Raw genomic sequence first — 15,579 nt, 5'->3', positions numbered from 1 at the left:
AGACAGAAATCAGTTTCTAATGTACAAACATTCTATACATAAGCTGAATAAACTATTTTTCTTATTTTCACTGTATATTTTAAAAGGTGGGATCAAAACAACTAGGTAGAAATCGATTCAAATTTTATTTCGTAATTTTAAAGTTTCAACATTTGTAAACAAGTAATAAGTCAAATAATCATATTTTAATACATTAGGTAGATCAGTAGTAATATTTTACAAAAAAATATATAGTTAAATATTATAGATAAATAATTGAAAACTGTCAATGGGAACAGAACTTAATAAACTGAGATGTAGATAAGGAAAACGGCATGACTGTCATTACATTAAAAATTCCTGCCACTGTGTTCAGTGAAAATATTATGTCGTTCTCTTATGCAGATTTTTTTTATGAGTAACTTTGCTCTCAAAACTGATAATTAACACACACTCACTCACAGACACACAAAATGTCCTACATAGTTAATAATGAGTAAGATTTTAGCAGGATAAAGTCTGTAGTTCACAAATTATAACGTGGAAGACTGCACGTACTTAAAAGAACAACAGCTTTCTTTCTCCCCTTCTTTTGCTTTATTGTATTAATCTGTTGTCCGGTTGCTTCATTTCCATTACAATTGTCACTCTCACTTGAAGGCAACGGTGTTGTTTCAACAGAAGTTTGTGCGTGGATTAAATCTATATTTCTCTGTTCAGGGGTGGTGTCTTTTTGCAAAGTGGGCGCCTTCTTTTCCTGACAGGGTGTTTGGCGTTTACGCTCCTTTCCGGGAGAAACACCGCCTTCAATTTTTGAACTTCTTATCTTCCTTTCGTGTACTTGCTGACATTTGATGATTATATCCCAGTCTGAATAATTTAAGTCAGCCACGTTGTAATCATTCTCTAAAATATACTGTCTTTGGAAGAAGTTGACGAACTTATAGAGCTTCATATTACTGAGAAAGTATGCCTTCTTGTTGTATTCCTCGGAATCACGAAGAGCAGCGTCTTGCTGTCGACTTATGTATCGTTTTGTGCCTATGTCCGAGGCGTCAGACGTCCGCCTGTCCAACATTTGCTCTTCTGGGGCAATGGACGAGCAAGTAACCGAAGAGAGAGAGGGAACACGACTAATTGAAGTTTCGGTAAAATCTGCTTTGTCCCAGATTAAAGCAAGTTCTCGCAAAGCGGCATGTCGCGCTCGAAAAGCTGCTCTCTTCCATTTTTCTCTAACTGTTTTAGCAGTCTTTAAACATTCTGAATCTCCATCACTGTGTTTATTCCCAACTCTCATTTCAGCTAAACAGGCTAAAGTTCTGACATGTCTCAGGCTGTTATGAAATATACATAAGAGTTTATCACGTCGAGACTTCATTTCCTGGTACTCGTAGAACTTTTTCATATAGATGAGTTCTAGATGTCCCCCTGTAAGATACAAATCACAGTACCATGTACTTAAGTCCTCCAAACATCGTTCGCGTATAGTGAAAGAGGAGCATGCTTTCTGGATTGACGTCGATTCTATCTGATCTTTCTCTGGCAAAGGTGTCACTCTCTGTACATGAGCGTCCCTTTTATCCTTTGTTAAATCTTCCTCGGGTTTGGTCATTTTTGCTCCTCCATTATTACATGCTTCTAAATCTTGACGCTCCAGCGTTGCTTTATTTTTTTCCTCCTTTCGATTGGGGCTCATATCTCTTATGTCGACCTCTGAATTAACCCCAGTATGCAGCACAGAGGGTTCGATCTTGATCTGCTTTATGGCCAAATCATTTACGCTAAGCTCGCTGCCTGCGTGATTGAAAAATGGAGTGTGGACTCTCCTTTTCGATCGTGGTCCAGTAACATCTTTATGCCCATTTTCCATTGGAGGATTTCCATCCGCCAGAACGCCTTGCTTGCTAACTGTTGGCTTCATCATGCATCCTGATCTTTGTGCTTCATGTTCGGTCATAGCTTGTTTTTCTGACACCAGGTTAAAACATTTCTCTGCCTATAACAAAAATGACAGTAGATTAATAACACAAATCGATGAAGGCTATGTTTAATATTATGATAAAATTGCAAGGGCCAACAAATCAGAAAAGGTTCAAAACAAATCTAGAGTAAGGGTATTCCATTTATGGCGTAGTCCTACCTGTATCTTCACCCTTTTCGAGAAGGATTTAATATTTTCCCTGCTGACGTGTTCAACCACCGGGATATATGGCTTTTTAACACTTTGGTTTCGTATCCCTGCATTTCTCTGTGCTTTTTCTCGTATTTTCAATAAGCTTCCTTTGCTTTCACCTTGTTTTCCCAATTGTTGATTTTGTGGCTCGGCTTTCTCCTCCTATGATAAAAAAGACACTTGATTGTATTCACATATTCCAAACATCTTACGTCAGTTGTTCTCTTAACATGAGGGAGGCATATGGTACATTTGATCGAAATATACCATGTCACTGAGCCTTTTGCCTTAACCAGAACTCCGTCTATCTCATTCAGTTCATTAAAATGGCCCCATTTAAAATAATTTTTTATAAAAGGATTTGTGATTGTTTACAATTTTCAATAGCTTTTCAGATTCATAAAATGTCGTACCTGCAGGGTTTTCCCCCTTTTTGTCGGGATGGTTTTAACACGCGCTTCTCTGTTGAAAGGTTCAACCATCGGAACGCCGTGGTTCCCAACATTTTGTTCTCTCTCCCCTTCTGATGCCCGTTCTTTTAATACAGGTCCCATCAGTAAAATGCTTGGATCTCCCAAATCTAAGCTGCTCAAGTAGATGATATTTTCTGGAGAGACAAGTGGTTTTTCTTCCAAACTCCGTCTTAGCAAAATAATGCTTGGATCGACGTCTATAGGAGAATTCGAACGACGCGGGGTCTTACTTTGAGTTTGTGACGTTTCTTTTTTCCCGTCATTTCTCGTGCTGCTACCAAACTGTGTTTTGTCTTCAACCGTAACTTTTTCGGTCGAGGAGGCGACTAGCTCTATTGACGGTTCTAATTCAGATAATTGTAAACAGCTCTGGGGTTTCTTAACCTATATTAATAAATTGAAATCGTGTCATTAATGATCAAGTAAATAACAAATTTTGGAAAAGGATGAAAATGTATTTAAGAACCAAAGAACATTATAAGGTTCAATCATAAAATTTTAAAGGAAAACCTTGTGAAAAGGTACTTATAAGAGTGTATGTATTTATGACCCAAGAAATGTATTGTACCACTAATAATAAAAGATGCGAATATCACAAAGCTGGTTAAACGAACACCAGAACCGATTGGTTATGACCCAAAGAAAAAGTGTATATCTCGTTAATTGTTTACCTCAGTTTCCAGCAGAGTGGCTTCAATCTTCATTTGTTCCGACCTGCATGGAATTTTATTCGTTACTTGCCCCACTTTCTCCGTTTTTTGATTAACACTATCCGCTTCGTTTTTTCCGTCATTCGTGCTTCTTTTGACCTTTTCTTCTTGGTCAACAGTGATAATGCTGGCCTTGGCGACGCCTGGTTCACTTAACTGTTTGGGTACAGGTATTTCCATAACGCTTTTGGTGTTCCTAGCCTAATGAATGATTGACAGTGGCTTATTAATGATCAAGTTTACAACACGGTTAAAAAAAAAAACGAAAACTAGCAATGGACAAAATGAATATCATCACGCCTTAACAAATTATATTGGTTTATTACTGATTAACCGCACAAGTATTTTTGATAACTGAAATATTATTAATGAATCAAGCTAAAGGTAAGTTATAACGCACGTCTTCAGCCATGGATTTCTAAAGAAAAACTAAAAATGTTACTGATACCGATATTATAACTCATGAAATCAAATCCATTGCTTACAACAGAACAGCCAAAGCTGCTTAAGGGAAAAGTTGGATGTCATTTCTTGAAATGCTTACCTCAGTTTCCGGCAAAGTGGGTTCAATCTTCAATTGCTCAGAGGCCAAAGATGTACTATTTTGGATGCAAGGAACTTGGCCCAGGTCCTCTTTCTTCGCATTTTGATTGACGTAGTCTCTGACATTGCATTCGGGTTTGGTCTCCACAGGTGAAAGTGCCGAACGGAAAGACTTTTGTTGCTCACTGTCGGCCACAGCTTTAACTTTAGGTGCCGGTCTCTCAAAAGCTGAGCCCTCCGAATTTTCTGTCATGAATTTGTAATTGGGAAGGGCCGTTCTCACCAATACAATTGGTTTCTTTCCGTTTGCACGTTTCCTTATCGATTTGGAGGGTTTCCTTACACCGCCAGTCTCTTTCGATTCATTTGATTGACCATATTTGGCCAAAGGAGGAAAATCGTTTTCCGTTAGTGCTTCAGGGGTTCCATCTGCCGAAGCTGCTGCTTTAAACCTTGTGTCCTCTCGCACTTTTAATAAGCTGGCTTTTGTCGCAGCTCGTCTCTCTGATGGCAGATAAGGGGACTTGGATTTCTCTGTCTGTAATAAAAATGTCAGTAGCTTTAATATATATATATATATATATATATATATATATATATATATATATATATATCCCAAATGTTATTAGTCACTAGTAGTTATTTTCTTCAGTCCAAGGGTGGCATTCGTCGTTGGTGTCGAAATGGCACGCTCTGACCCCTATCTGTTGCCTTAGCCTGAGCTTCGACCATATCATCCATTTCAATGAAAATGATCAATTTTCAAATAATTAAAAAAACGATGGCTTTTGAGCGAAAACATAAATAATTGAGCGAAAATAATAATAATGCAAACTTAAAATCAATATGCAATTTATGATATCATTTGTTTTTCATTTAATGTCGCACCTGAGTTTTTATTCCGTTAGTCGGACTGGGTTTAACATGCTTTTCTCTGTGAAGAGGTTCATCCATCGGAACGCTGTGCTTCCTAACGTTTTGTTCTCTCTCCCCTTCTGATGACCGTTCTTTTGATACAGGTCCCATCAATAAAATACTCGAATCTCCCAAATCTAAGCTACTCAAGGAGACGAGGTTTTCTGGAGAGACAAGTGGTTTTTCATTGAAACTCCGTCTCAGCAAAATTATGCTTGGATCGACGTCTAAGGGAGAATTCGATAGAGTCGAGGTCTCACTTTGGGTTTGTGATATTTCTTTATTCCCGTCATCTCTCGTACTGTTTTCAAACTGTGTTTTGTCTTTCACCATAATATCTTTGGGGATATCTATCTCTCTTGGCTGTTCTGTTTCAGATTCTTGTAAACAGCTCTGGGGTTTCTTGACCTATAGTAAAATTGAAATTGCATCATTAATGGCCAAGAAAACAACAGGTTATAAAAAAGAAGAAAATTATTTATGAATCAAATAACAAAATAAAGTCTTCATCATCAGATTTTTAAACAAAATCTTGAGAGAATTTATTTAAAAGAGTGCACTGTATGTATTTATGACCCAAGAACTGAGTTGTACCACTAATAATAGAAGATGTAAATATCACAAAGCTGGTGAAATGAACTTCAGAAATTGCTTTTATCCCAAAGAGAAAGGGTATGTGTCATTGATTATTTACCTCAGTTTCCAGTAAAGTGGCTTCAATATTCATTTGTTCCGATGTCAAAGAGGAACGTTTTTGGATGCACGGGATTTTACTCGTTTCTCGTCCCTCTTTCTTCGTATTTTGATTGTCACTATCCGCTTCCTCTTTTCCGTCGTCAGTGCTTCTTTTAACCTGTTTTTCTTCGTCAACAGTAACAACGCTGGCTTTGACGATACCTGGTTCCCTTAACTGTTTGGTTTCGGGGATTTCCATAAAGCTTTTTGTGGTCTTTGCCTTAATAATAATAATAATAATAATAATAATAATAATGGCTTGTAAATAATCAAGCGTGCAACAAATTCTTTATAAAAACGAAAAAGTTTAATGACAAAAAAAAAAAAATCAAATCATAACATTTTAATGATTGATATTGGTTTAATTTAGTGATCATGTGTACAGGCTTACCTCAGTTTCCGGCAAAGTGATTTCAATCTTTAATTGCTTGGAGTTTTGGATGCAGGATACTTGGCCCAGATCCACTTTCTTCGCATTTTGATTGACGCGGTCATTCGCATTGTATTCGGGATTGCTCACCACAGTTGCAAGTGACCGATGGTGGGACCTTTGTTCTACTGAGTCGGCCACAGCTGTAACTTTAGGTGCCGGTATGTCAAAATGTGATCCCCCGGAATTTTCTGTCATAAATTTGTAATTAGGCAGGGACGTTCTCACCAATACAATCGGTTTCTTTCCGTTTCCAAGTTTCTTTCTTTGTTTGGCGGTTGTCCTTTCGTCGCCAGTCTCTTTAAGTTCTTTTGATGCATCATATTTGGCCAAAGGAGGAAAGTCGTTTTCTGTTAGTGTGACCCCTGCCGAGGATGCTGCCTTAAAAACTGTGTCCTCTCGCACTTTCAATAAGCCAACTTCTCCCGCAACTTCTTTTTCTGCTAGAAGATTGGAGGACTTGGATTTTTCTCCCTGTAATAAAAAATGTCAGTCTCTTACATAAAAATTATCCAAATATTATAAGTTACTAGAAGTTTTTTTTCATCGAGAAAGGGCGTACGTATGTCAACGACACCATGTCACTAACCCCTGTTTCTTGCCTTCACCTGAGTTTCAGGCATCTGATCCAATTCATTTAAAATGGCCATGCTTAAAATTATTTTTAGGAAACGACGGCTTTCGAGTCAAAAGAATGAAAAAAGCCTACAACCGCCAAATATGCAATTTACGAGACCTATCGCATTTCATTTAAAGAAGGATTTTTACCTTGTTTTCCAGGGGACTGGTTTTAACCAGCTTTTCTCTGTTGAGATGTTCAACCACTGGAACTTCGTGCTTCCTGACATTAAGCTCTTTCGTCCCTTCCAATGTTTGTGCCTTAGATACAGGTCCCATCAATAAAATGCTAGGGTCTATCAAGTCTTCTATGATGGAGGACACGACATTGTCAGGGAAGACGAGTGTTTTTCCATGGAAACTCTGTCTTAGCAAAATAATGCTTGGATCGATGTCCACAGGAGAAACAGAAAGACTCATGGTCTCACTTTGACTTTGCGGTGTTTCTTTTTTCCTGTCTTCTTTCGTGTTGCTATCAAACTGTGTTTTGTCTTTAGCCATAGGAACTTCAGGTTTGATGATGTCAAGCTCTCTTGGGTGTTCTGTCTCAGCTACTTGCAAACAGCTCTGGATTTTCTTGGCCTATATTTATAAGATTTTATCATTAATGATCAAGTAAATAACAAGTTCTACAAAAGAATGAAAACAAATTTAAGAATGAAAGTTCACAATTAGGTCTTTCTCATAAGAATTTAAAAAATACTGACAAAAAATACTTATAAGAGTTTATGTACTTATGACTCTGAGAAATGCATAGTACCACTTATTATTAAATATATGCAAATATCACAAATAGCTGGTAAGATTATCTTCAGAAACGTATGGTTGTAACCCGAGGAAAAAGTGTGTGTGTCATTAACTGTTTACCTCAGTTTTCTGTAAAGTGGGTTCAATCTCATCTTGTTCCATTGTCAAAGAGGAACGTTTTTGGATGCACGGAATTTTACTCGTTTCTCGTCCCCCTTTCTTCTTATTTTGATTGACACTATCTGCTTCCCCTTTTCCGTCATCAGTGCTTCTTTTGACCTGTTTTTCTTCGTCAACAGTAACAACGCTGGCTTTGACGACGCCTGGTTCCCTTACCTGTTTGGTTTTAGGTATTTCCATTAGGCTTTTGGTGTTTTTTGCCTAAAGCAATGAATGATAATGGCATATAGGTGATCAAATATACAATTGCGTTTATAAAGATGAGAAGCTTTTAGATTATAACGTGCCTCTTCAGCAGTAGATTTCATGAGAAACATTAAGAATGTTGATTTTATCAATATATGTATTATAACCCATGAAATCCAATTAATTCTTTATAACAGAGCATGCAACTATATCAAAGCTGTTAAAAGTGAAAGACGTGATATTTCCTGAATTACTTACCTCAGTTTCCGGCCTAATGGGTTGGATCCATAATTGTTCAGAGGCCATAGATGTACTATTTTGGATGCAGGGTACTTGGTCCATATCGTCTTTTTTCGCATAGTGTTTGACGTAGTCCTCGGCATTGTATTCGGGTTTGGTCACCACAGTTGAAAGTGTCAGATGGAAGGACTCCTGTTGCAAGCCATTGGCCACATCTTTAACTTCAGGTGCCGGTCTCTCAAAAGGGGGTCCCTGCGAATTTTGTGTCATAAATTTGTAATTGGGCAGGGACGTTCTCACCAATACAATTGGTTTCTTTCCGTTCCCCCGTTTCTTCCTTTGTTTGGGAGTTGTCCTTCCATTACTAGTCTCTTTTGGTTCTTTTGGTGCATCATATTTGGCCAAAGGAGGAAAGTCGTTTTCTGTTAGAGCTTGTTTGGTTACATCTGCCAGAGCTGCTGTGTCGAACTCCTGAGTGTCCTCTGGCACTTTTAATAAGCTGGCTTTGGTCACAACATATTTTTCTGATGGCAGATTGGAGGTCTTCGATTTCTCCAACTGTAATAAGAATGTCACAAGATAAAATATACATATTCCAAACATTATCAGTAAGTGTTCATTAATGATCAAGTAAATAACAAGTTCTGAAAATGATGAAATAGCAAAAATGAACCAAAGATCATTGCCAGTTTTTCTTCAAAAGTTTCTTTAGCAAAAATTTTGACAAAAATTACTTTCAGGACTTATGCATTTATTAGCCATGAAATGTATGAAATGTACCACTACTAATAGAAGATGCAAATATGACAAAGCTGGTTTAAGGAAAGCCAGAAACGTATGTTTATTAACTAAATGGAAATGGTGTCTGTCATCAATTGTTTACCTCAGATTCCAGCAAAGTGACTTCAATCTTAATTTGTTTCGTTGTCAAAGAGGAGCATTTTTGGATGCACGGGATGTTAGGAGTAGCACCCAAACCCTCTTTCTTCGCATTTTGATGGAGACTATCCGCTACATCTTTTTTGCCATATGTGTTTTTTATCAATTGTTTTTTGTTGTCAACAGTAACAACTCTGGCTTTGGAGACGCCTGGTTCACTTAACTCTTTGGTTTCAGTTTTTTTCATAAGGCTTTTTGTGGTCTTTGCCTTAATAATTAATGATGGCTTGTTAATAATCACGCATACAAGTTCTTTATAAAGATGAAAACCTTTAATGAACAAAATTTTATCATAAGACATCAATAATTGATATTGGCTTAATTTACTGATCATATGTACAGCGGGTACTTTAAAAAGACGAAAAGTTAAATGAAAAATAGTGAATTATAACGGACGTTTTCAGCATAAGATATGTTTAAAGAAAAACTAAGAATGTTGCTAATAACAATATGTATTATAACTCATGATACCTAATTTATCGCTTATATCACAGCAGGCAAAGCTGCTTAAAGGAAAAGATGGGGGTCATTTCTTTAATTGCTTACCTCAGTTTCTGGCAAGGTGGGTTTAATCTTTATTTGTTCAGAGGCAAAAGATGTTCTATTCAGGATGCACGGATCTTCACACACAGGGCCTAAGTCCTCTTTCTTCACATTTTGATTGATGCTGTCCTCAGCATTGTATTCGGGTTTGCTCGCCACTGTTGGAAGTGTCGGACAGAAGGACCTATGTTGCTCGGTGTCGCCCACAGCTGTAACTTTAGGTGCTGGCATTTCAGGAAGTGGTGCCTCCGAGTTTTGTGGCATGAACTTGTATTTGGGTAGAGAAGAAGTTCTCATCAAAATAGTTGGTTTCTTTCCGTTTCCACGCTTCTTCTTAGATTTTGGAATTTTAGATACACCGCCAGTCTCTTTTGTTGGATCATATTTGAGCAATTGAAAAAAGCCATTTTCCATTACAGCTTCTTGGGTTACAAGAGAAAGGTTAAACAGGTCATTGTCCTTCTCATCTGCCGAAGAAGCAACCTTTAAATTCTTGTCCTTTTGCACTTTTAAAAAGCTAGCATTGGTCACTGCATGTTTTTTTGATGGTAGATTGAGGGATTTCTTTTTCTCCATCTGTAATAAGAATATCACTAGATTAACTATACATATTCCAAACATTAGTTATTAGTTATTCTCTTTTCCGAGAGGAACATAAAGTCGCAATGACACCACGCTGATGAGACCTGTATCTTACCTTAACCTCGCCCGTTGCACCAAATTAATTTAACATGAGCATGTTATAAAATCATTTTAAACAGACGTTAAGTATCCAATATTTCTGATAATTCCTTTACCTGGTCTATGACCCTATTGGCAATGTTTTTAATCTTTTCCCTGCTAAGGTGTTTAACCACTGGAATATCGGGGTTTTTAGCATTTTTGTTTCTCTTTCCCTCATTTCTCTGTGTTTCTTTTCGCACTTTTGATAAACTGTCTTTGGCTACAGCGGGCTGAGGTTCCGCCACCTGTAATGCATATAAAAAAGTCACTAAATTGAATATACACATTCCAAATATCATTAGTTAGTTATTTTCTTAAACTGAGAGAGACATTAGTCGCAATGATATAACGTCACTGGGTCCTGTCCTTAAGTTTTATCATATGGTTATTTACGATAACTATTTGCTTCCATTTACTGTAGTACCTGTAGTGCTTTTGTCCCGTTTTTCGGGCTGGATTTAATCTGCTTTTTTCTGCTAAGACGCTGAACCACCGGAACCCCGTGCTTCCCGACATTTGGCTCTCTCGTCTCTTTTGATGTTTGTTCCTTAGTAACATGTCCAATCAGTAAAATGGTAGGATCTGTTACATCTATGCTGTATGATGCATGTCTTCGTCTACCGGGCCGTCTTGATAAAATGATGCTTGGATCAACGTATATTAGAGAGGCTGAAATATGGCAGATTTCGATCTGATGCTGTAGTGTGAGAAGGGTCTGATCTCCCAACTCGATTTCCTTCCCGCCAGTCTGTTGGACGACGACTCTGGCCGTGATTGGTTTTTTGGTATGCTGAACAATCAAATTATTCACCTAAATTCGAAAATTTTGATTTATTCTTTTTTAAACCCCATATATTCTGCAATTTTCAATTTAATAAACATCCCTTGGTTAAAGGTATCATATCTGATTTTCCCCACCTATTTTATGTTATTTCTAATTATATGGTTTAGTTCTGAATAACTGGTCACTCACCAAGACTGCTATGTCTTCATAAAAACATGTATTTCAGAAAGAATTACATTACCTCTGATATATACATCTGTTTAAAAGATTCACACTGGATAATTTACAATTATTTTATAATCAATCAAATAAATATTCATCGTCTATGCATTCGCATCTATTTCAATAATAATAATAATAATAAAACATACCTGCACACAGGTGTTCTGGAATTGGTCAACCTTGATTATGTGCTTGCATATTTGAAGTGAACGAGTTACTTCCAGGTCTCCGAATTTCCGTAGCTGTTCAACCTGAACGTGGGGCTGAATTGAGAAGAGTATATTAATAAGTATCATATGAAATTATGATCTGCTGTTTAATTTGCACATAGATTTTAAGGTGAACTTAACTAATAAGTCGTCCTATTATATTATTTTATGGGACGACACGAAAAGTAGCCTGTGATTTTAATTGTCATAACACTATCCGCTCCTCCGTAAAAAATAATCTGAAGGTTATCAGCCTTCCATCTCATTCTATATTATCACTCAACATCAAGTTTTAATGCATATGTTATCTCTTTATATCACAATACAAACCTTTCTGATCACTACGACCCGTGAGTTCTGCCATTCTTGTAAGTAGAACTTTACCAGGGGGTGGACCTACAGTGAAAGAATTACATGACTTATGACATATATTCATCTGTCTTTGAAATGGACTTTGTAAATTGTAACAATATTTTATCATAAATCAAACAAGTTATCGTCATAGTATTCACAACTATTTCAATAATAATAATAATAACATACCTGTGTACGGATGTTCTGGAATTTGTCAACCTTGATTATATGCTTGCATATTTCAAGTGAACGAGTTACTTCCTGGTCTCTTAATTTCCGTAGCTGTTCAACGTGAACGTGGGGCTGAATTGAAAAGAAAATAGCTGTCATTTGAAAGTTTGATCAGATGTTAAATATACTATCGTGTCTTCTTGAATGATTAGTTGGCCTATTATATTCATGTTTGGGAGACCAAAAAAGGTTTTCTATGTGGGTCATAACAATTTTCAGGTACCTTATCCGTGCACCGAAAAATCTAATACTTAGCATTCTCATTCTGTATAACCATTCAGCATGCATGTTCTGTTATTGGACTTGAAGAATATTGTTATAAAAACAATAAGTTGAGGTAGAAACACTTATGTCATTCCTTTAAACCAGAATATTCACCTCTCTAATCGCAATCACCCTTTGGTTCTGCCATTCCTCTATGTGCCGTTTTACTAGGGAATGAACCTACAGTGAAATAATTATAGGCGTTTTACTTCTGACACATATCTCCCTGTTTTTTTTCCACAAATATTGTCAAATATTATCTGTATATTATCAATGAAGCAAACTATAAATTCTTTATCATCTAAGTGCTAACGTCCACTTCAGTTATGAGAAAACGTACCTGCACAAGGGTATTCTGGATTTTGTTTATCTTGAAAACAATTCTGCAAATTCCATGCACACATGTAACTTTCATGTCTTTTAATTTTCTCGTCCGTGCAACATGAACGTGGGGCTAAATGTTTAGAAATGTGCCTTTATTAGAAATATTCATCATCTGCACAATTTAATTCTGCCTGGTAAAATTAAATAATTAGTTTCCGTAGATTAAGCAAAGAGCATTCCCTTTTCAAGTTCTATATACCATTGCATAATGCTGGAAATATCAAATGAAATTCGCTTTGATTTGAAAATATTATACGATAATAAAAATATCAACCAAGCTTGACCGGCGCAGCATATTTTTAAATATACTTAAAAGTATATTGTCCTATCGTAAGAAAAGAACACCAGTGCTGTTGTTTTACTAAATCTTACCCGTCTCAACAAGACCGCACGGTTGTTCCTGTAGCGGCGCGTCTTAGCAGCGGTTCTTTTGCGGGTGGCTATAATTGAGCAACAACACGTTAACTGAATCAACGACCAAAAAACTTAACAACATTTTTGATGAAAGTGCGAACTTGATTGAAGGTTACCAATATGCACCTCCTGCCCCGGATTAAAAAGGAGCACTTAGCTACATGTGCCTTTATCTGAACTCATAAAACGTGAATAAATACGAACAATATTCTCATCTAGATAAATAAGAGGAATATATATATATATATATATATTGGTCTATAGTACAGGTTTTAAACTCTTACCTTGTTTTCTTTGCTTCTTCTTGAGACAGTAAACTGAAAAGAAATAAATAACACACGTTATTTTTTTTTCATAAAATGATAGCCAGCACCTTTCTGATTAAAGGACAAAGAGACGCGCAGGTTTAAACTGTAAAATCATCACAAGGCTGTACGGATGACGAACGTAAACCTTTTTGAATAAATGTCAAATGACCGCCAGTTTTCTCATACCTGGGGTCTAGATTGTTAGATTATCCCATATAAATATAAAGTTGGCATTAGAATCAGTTCATTGACACCCAGGTTGAAGACAATGGCATTCTGCAATACTACTCTAATATCTATGTAATATTCAGTGGCGAATTTAGGGGGGTGTCAGGGGTTCCTGATCTAGCTAAATTATAGTTCTAAACCGTACCAAATGGCGCCATTTGCCCTCCAAAACACCAATTTTTTTCGAGGCCAACAGACGAACCTGGAGGAGGTGAGTGTTGGCCTAGCAATCCGAGGCCTATCAATCCCTAAAAAACCGGACCCCCCATCAAAAAATTCTGGATTCGCCCCCTGATATTACCGTCCACTCTGAGAGTGACGGCTTAGCACACTTAGATAAAGGAAATGCCGCCAGCTCTCTACTGCTCTGGGGGCAGTATGCCTAAGCAAGAGGGAACATGAAAATAAAATTACTCAGACAACCCGGGGGAGCATGGTGACACAGAGGATATATGTCACCAGCAGTTCTTTGGCTGAGATTCTGACACATGGCAACGGTCAGCTCTCCGACTGTCAGGGTTTCGTTCACATAAGACCTAAACTATATGGACATAATATTTTAAAAAGTGACAAAAAATTCATTATATAATATAAGGCATATTTTTAAGATAATAGTTTTGAACATCAGTGAAGGCTGACTTACCTTTTACAAAGGCAAAGAAGCATGCTAACAGCAGCCCCATAGCGAAACATACCATCATAATATGACCACTGTTGATTTTGTCCCATTGTTCTTCAAAGGAGAACCCTTCAAATAAGAGTATTCTTATTTTGTTGTGATGATACGAGCTACTTCGCATTGTAAATTATTTCAAAATATAACTGATTCATCTTGTCCATCACTATTACCATCCATAATTCGTAAACGATATCTATGGAAATGACCTAATCTGTGATGTCACTACCTGTCATGTCAGTACATTATGACGTCAACTTCTACAATAGTTTTAATAATATGGCAAACGTTAGTATTGTTGTGAACAATGGGTATCAACAATAGGTACGACACTGGGGCCATGACAACGCCCCGTTACGAGTTTAGTGTGACGTCATCGATACAGGATCACATTTATAACTCTTATGTATCTGCTGCAGCACATTAATCTATCTGATGATGATATCTATAAGAAAACAGCACCCGCAGGCTCCAGTATTCAGATCTGTTTTATATTTTTATTCATTTTGTTATTTTACCCATAATATGATATTAACTACAATTGTGCAACCGCGGGGGAAATTTTGGGTGGGGGAAGAGAGAGATCAAGATCGAGAAAGAGAGAAAAACGATGTTCCCTTCCTTCTCTCTTTGCTACTATATGAATGTTCATGTCGCTTTGTTTAACAAAACTTTACCCGTTTCATGGCTTTATAATTGTGAGTACAATTAATAATAAGGCTAGTTAAGAAAGGGTGCAGTGCGCGTTATGGTAAGATTTGTATTAAATCAGGTATTTTGCAGCGTAGACGAAAATGCAAATTCGTATTATTCGTCCATGTTTGTTGTCAGTAGGATGGCTTAATATTGTAGAAGTATCACGTTCAACTGGTCACGACACAGCTGTGAAATTTTGCCATGCAGGCGTACGGCAACTCTTCTAATTATTTACATGTATTTCTTTCAAATACAATTATATCAGTCGTCTTCGTTACATTTTCTATTTTCATTCGCCATTTTAATAAATACTATTATCAATAAGTACTATTATTAATAATCTTTGTGTACAATTTTCCAGTATCATTTAAAAGAGACTTCGCTCTATAGCCATTAACATCACTGATATATAGATTAATATAATATGGTGGTTAAAAGATGGTTCAACTTATGACGTGAAGCTGCATTCATTTGAAATATAACGATCGAAATATGTTTGCAAGACGGGTAAAGCGTGAGTGGCATCAAATGTCCCAACTGGCTGCCTTAGAGTGGATATAAACGGTAATAAGTCATCTTGAAGTATGCAGAATTTTATATTTAAACAGTAATTCTGTACTAAGAGTAAAAAGTGCCCAAAAACGGGCCCTGGGAGGCTGCGACTTTCAATGCCAT

General features: G+C 36.9%; 2 protein-coding genes across 2 annotated transcripts; both read right to left on the bottom strand.

The window, feature by feature from the left end:
• Positions 1 to 123: 123 nt before the first annotated feature.
• LOC147764036 (uncharacterized) lies at positions 124 to 8,532 on the bottom strand. Its single transcript, XM_087001887.1, has 11 exons — positions 7,948 to 8,532; positions 7,444 to 7,704; positions 6,727 to 7,158; positions 5,920 to 6,432; positions 5,488 to 5,748; positions 4,767 to 5,201; positions 3,880 to 4,416; positions 3,297 to 3,536; positions 2,566 to 3,009; positions 2,120 to 2,314; positions 124 to 1,975 (listed from the first exon to the last, which is right to left on the bottom strand). Exons 1-11 carry the CDS (start codon positions 8,530 to 8,532, stop codon positions 506 to 508), a joined length of 5,373 nt encoding a protein of 1,790 aa, XP_086858013.1. The 3' UTR covers positions 124 to 505.
• Positions 8,533 to 8,751: 219 nt separating this feature from the next.
• Positions 8,752 to 14,215, bottom strand: LOC147764035 (uncharacterized). Its single transcript, XM_087001886.1, has 11 exons — positions 14,176 to 14,215; positions 13,281 to 13,313; positions 12,955 to 13,022; positions 12,539 to 12,652; positions 12,313 to 12,378; positions 11,893 to 12,006; positions 11,680 to 11,745; positions 11,290 to 11,403; positions 10,209 to 10,379; positions 9,415 to 9,987; positions 8,752 to 9,076 (listed from the first exon to the last, which is right to left on the bottom strand). Exons 1-11 carry the CDS (start codon positions 14,213 to 14,215, stop codon positions 8,801 to 8,803), a joined length of 1,635 nt encoding a protein of 544 aa, XP_086858012.1. The 3' UTR covers positions 8,752 to 8,800.
• Positions 14,216 to 15,579: the final 1,364 nt, after the last annotated feature.

This window comes from Lingula anatina, chromosome 1 (assembly GCF_051362555.1).
Source record: "Lingula anatina isolate TDL-2025a chromosome 1, LinAna3.0, whole genome shotgun sequence".
Classification (NCBI taxonomy): Eukaryota; Metazoa; Brachiopoda; class Lingulata; order Lingulida; family Lingulidae; genus Lingula; species Lingula anatina.
Note: the sequence above shows the minus strand (reverse complement) of the source record. Positions and strands in the feature narration are given on the sequence as shown.

What these genes read in the sequence shown, in the direction of transcription:
- LOC147764036 (XM_087001887.1), bottom strand. Translation starts at nt 8,532, where the DNA reads ATGTTTGGAATATGTATATTTTATCTTGTGACATTCTTATTACAGTTG. An exon ending in CCACTTTACAGAAAACTGAG is followed by an intron (nt 7,159 to 7,443) that starts GTAAACAGTTAA and finishes TTATAAATATAG; the next exon opens with GCCAAGAAAATCCAGAGCTG. An exon ending in TCACTTTGCCGGAAACTGAG is followed by an intron (nt 5,749 to 5,919) that starts GTAAGCCTGTAC and finishes ATTATTATTAAG; the next exon opens with GCAAAGACCACAAAAAGCTT.
- LOC147764035 (XM_087001886.1), bottom strand. Translation starts at nt 14,215, where the DNA reads ATGGGGCTGCTGTTAGCATGCTTCTTTGCCTTTGTAAAAG. An exon ending in TCCAGAATACCCTTGTGCAG is followed by an intron (nt 12,379 to 12,538) that starts GTACGTTTTCTC and finishes ATTTCACTGTAG; the next exon opens with GTTCATTCCCTAGTAAAACG. An exon ending in TCCAGAACACCTGTGTGCAG is followed by an intron (nt 10,380 to 11,289) that starts GTATGTTTTATT and finishes TATGCATTACAG; the next exon opens with GTGGCGGAACCTCAGCCCGC.